Raw genomic sequence first — 4385 nt, 5'->3', positions numbered from 1 at the left:
TTTCCATCCGTCCTTGGCTACACAATTTTAACTTGTCAACTATCACCGCCACCACGTGGCACTGGGACCAGCACTCAGATTGAGATCCCGAGGCGACATTCGTCTCGGATAACATATCATCAATGTGCTGTCCAACATTCGCAAGAATGTCTCTTCTTTCGATATTAACTTGAACTAAGAAAACAAATAAACTTCGCTCACGCGGAAAAGTAGCAGCTAGCCGGCCATGTTCACACTCAATCTTGTTTGTACCGTAAGGAAAGCTATTGGAGTACTTCAAGTATATATGATGGCGTATTTTTAAAATGTAAAACTCATGGTTTGAGCTCATGCTGTATGTGATTGCAAATATACAAACAAAACAATTAATTATCCTACTCCTATGTGAAAAAGTCAACAAATATGAATAATTTAGTTTCGCATTTGCAGAGTCATGTCACGCCGTTCCCGACGCTTGAACAGGGGACGTAACAAATGTTAAAATAATGATAATAAATTCAAGTTGTTATCTCCCGTAACTCTGCATATTTTTATCGACAGCAACATTGCGTCGGGCCGATGTCGGGGTTTATTACGTACATTTGCCGAGTTTTACACACAGTCAAAACGATATCGGCGCGACAACGGACGTCGACACACGACATTTGACGACGTCACCCGACTGAAATCGTCAGTCGGCCGACGAAAGCTTGCTAGCTGGGGACATACAGCATGTACATTCTCACGACAACAGGGGATACTGAACAGTGTAGACATACAGCACGTACATTCTCACGACAACAGAGTTCACTGAACAGTGTAGACATACAGCACGTACATTCTCACGACAACAGAGTTCACTGAACAGTGTAGACATACAGCACGTACATTCTCACGACAACAGAGGACACTGAACAGTGTAGACATACAGCACGTACATTCTCACGACAACAGAGGACACTGAACAGTGTAGACATACAGCACGTACATTCTCACGACAACAGGGGACACTGAACAGTGTAGATATACAGCATGTACATTCTCACGACAACAGAGGACACTGAACAGTGTAGATATACAGCATGTACATTCTCACGACAACAGAGGACACTGAACAGTGTAGACATACAGCACGTACATTCTCACGACAACAGAGGTCACTGAACAGTGTAGACATACAGCATGTACATTCTCACGACAACTGAGGACACTGAACAGTGTAGACATACAGCACGTACATTCTCACGACAACAGGGGACACTGAACAGTGTAGACATACAGCACGTACATTTTCACGACAACAGGGGACACTGAACAGTGTAGACATACAGCACGTACATTCTCACGACAACAGGGGACACTGAACAGTGTAGACATACAGCACGTACATTCTCACGACAACAGGGGACACTGAACAGTGTAGACATACAGCACGTACATTCTCACGACAACAGAGGACACTGAACAGTGTGGACATACAGCACGTACATTCTCAGGACAACAGGGGACACTGAACAGTGTAGACATACAGCACGTACATTCTCACGACAACAGAGGACACTGAACAGTGTAGACATACAGCATGTACATTCTCACGACAACAGAGGACACTGAACAGTGTAGACATACAGCACGTACATTCTCACGACAACAGAGGTCACTGAACAGTGTAGACATACAGCATGTACATTCTCACGACAACAGAGGACACTGAACAGTGTAGACATACAGCACGTACATTCTCACGACAACAGGGGACACTGAACAGTGTAGACATACAGCACGTACATGCTCACAACATCAAGGGACACTAAACAGTGTAGACATACAGCACGTACATTCTCACGACAACAGGGGACACTGAACAGTGTAGACATACAGCACGTACATTCTCACGACAACAGGGGACACTGAACAGTGTAGACATGTGCTCATCTCCATGAAAAGGGCCCATGCCCAAGGCTTCAGACTTCAGACGTCTCTATCTCCAATTGTTTGTAAACCTGCTAAGACTTATAGTAAATGTGTCAGCAAATTTGTCCGAGGGTATGGGTGAGGTAACCTTTTACGTTTAACTATTTTCACGATCCACACAATGCAACAGAAAAGTATGTTTGGTGTTCCACAAATGTATTTACTGACATTACACAATAAAAAAAGATCTTCGGTTTACTTCTAAAAAGCAAAAATGTTAATCTTCAAACCAAAGTCTAAAACAAATACAAAAACTATATTTGTTATCATCTAATTCTGAAAATACATCTTGTACAACTATATGTTCATGATACAATGCCTATTTCATCATGTAGGGGATATAGCTCAGTTGGTAGCGCGCTGGATTTGTATTCAGTTGGCCGCTGTCAGCGTGAGTTCGATCCCAGGTTCGGCGGAAATTTATTTCAGAGTCAACTTTGTGTGCAGACTCTCTTCGGTGTCCGAACCCTCCCCCCGTGTACACTAAATTGGGTGTGCACGTTAAAGATCCCACGATTGACAAAAGGGTCTTTCCTGGCAAAATTGCTTAGGCACAGTTAATAATTGTCTACCTATACCCGTGTGACTTGGAATAATAGGCCGTGAAAGGTAAATATGCGCCGACATGGCTGCAATCTACTGGCCGTATAAAATTTCATCTCACACGGCATCACTGCAGAGCGCCTAGAACTGTACCCACGGAATATGCGCGATATAAGCGTCATTGATTGATTGATGTCACTTCAGTTTCTTTCAATGAATAATCTCCATTATTCAAGATGACCACGTGGTTCTTTACATTCTATGACTATCTTATGTTGCCAATAAACAAGTACTTATGAAACCAAAAAGTGCTTTAAATAATTATAACTGACTACTTTAAAAATAAAACAGCCAAGACTAAAAACTCATTTTAAGTTAAAAAAAAAACCCATTCACATACTTCAAATAATCTGTTGTCACTAATTCCTTTCTAAATTGACTAAGACACAACATTCCTGAGAGTTCTAAAACACTGATTCCTGACTTCCTGACAATCAAAGGGAAAGTAATCCTGACATTCCATTGGTCAAGAACAAGCACAGTTCCTTCCCTTACACTAAATAGACAAATCAGTAAGCCCTCAAAAGTACTTTGTCAAATGGGAAAGAAAGAATAAGAATGAATACTTTCACAGGTTTACATGTTTACAGGAGATTAAGGCTTTGAACAAGATGTGACAAGAAGTGTTACAAGACATGCGGTTTTTAGAACCGTCTACACTTTCATCGTGATTGCCACAGGTTGTTGTCACATTAAATAAACAAACAATAACCAGCCAACCAACCCATCTCTGTCTGTCTATCTCTGTCTGTCTATCTGTCTGTCTTTCTCTGTCTGTCTATCTCTGTCTGTCTATCTCTGTCTGTCTATCTCTGTCTGTCTATCTCTGTCTGTCTATCTCTGTCTATCTATCTCTGTCTGTCTATCTCTGTTTATCTCTATCTGTCTCTCCTGCCCCCCCCTCCCCCTCAGCTCCTACACGGCCGATCTAATCTGTCAATTTGTTGGGGGTCGTATGCATGCATTGTCCGTTTCAGTGTCGATACATGCAAATAGACTGAACATTCCTCACTGATGACGATCGCAACAGCCAAGTTGATGGTTGAGTGTTTGGGACCCCGCCACCTGCTTGCTAAAGAGAAGAGATGTTTCGATCTCCCCCCCCCCCCCCCCCCCGGCCCCCCATTGTGTGGCACAAAACCAGGTAAAAATGGTAAAGATCCTGAAATCCATGTCGGTGAATTATAGAAACATGAAAATACCCAGCATGCATCCCACGACACAGAGTAGAGTATAATTATATGGCCGACGGAACATAGGGTCAAGCACATACAATCCTCTTCGTGCTAAACCATGAGTGTACATGGGCGTTTTGGCCCACACACGCACAGAAACATGAAATAATGTTTGAACATTTTTTCTAAGTACCATGTGAGGAAAGACGTTCACATACTATTGCATGACAATAAGGTGAGTCACACTATCTAAAACAACGCTATGACAGAAGTGACGGTCATATCATGATCATTACATATATGAACAGTGCTATGACAGAAATGACAGTAATATCATGATCATTACATATATGAACAGTGCTATGACAGAAGTGACGGTTCTATCATGCACATCACACAGGGACCGGCTGTGGAATGTGCTCCGCCGTGCAGTACCTCTGGGTCACCGGGGAACCAGGCTGCCTCTCCTGCCCCGCCCTTGATGGCAAGATCACAGGAATCAGAGGACCAAGTGTTAAGGTTGTCAGACCATGAGGTAAATTCATCTCAGAAAAAAACCACACAGCGAAATCTCATATTGTAAGACTTGAAGTTATGTTTAGAATGAATAAGGTGAATTATCATTAGTTTTACTCTTTTTGTGTTGTTGTTGTT

General features: G+C 42.4%; 1 protein-coding gene across 2 annotated transcripts in view; it reads left to right on the top strand.

The window, feature by feature from the left end:
* The first annotated feature begins 4000 nt into the window (after positions 1-4000).
* Positions 4001-4385, top strand: part of LOC138954458 (uncharacterized) — a 6626-nt gene continuing 6241 nt past the window's right edge. Inside the window, exon 1 of one of the 2 annotated variants that reach the window (XM_070326304.1) lies at positions 4001-4266. In XM_070326304.1, coding sequence (XP_070182405.1) covers positions 4117-4266 — 150 coding nt within the window. In that variant the 5' untranslated portion in view covers positions 4001-4116. The remainder of the gene's footprint in view (positions 4267-4385) is intronic. The other variant, XM_070326303.1, reaches the window with a different exon arrangement.

The sequence above is a fragment of the Littorina saxatilis genome, unplaced genomic scaffold (genome assembly GCF_037325665.1).
Source record: "Littorina saxatilis isolate snail1 unplaced genomic scaffold, US_GU_Lsax_2.0 scaffold_908, whole genome shotgun sequence".
NCBI lineage: Eukaryota > Metazoa > Mollusca > Gastropoda > Littorinimorpha > Littorinidae > Littorina > Littorina saxatilis.
The sequence above is the reverse complement of the archived record's forward strand: the minus strand, read 5'-3'. Positions and strand labels throughout refer to the sequence as shown.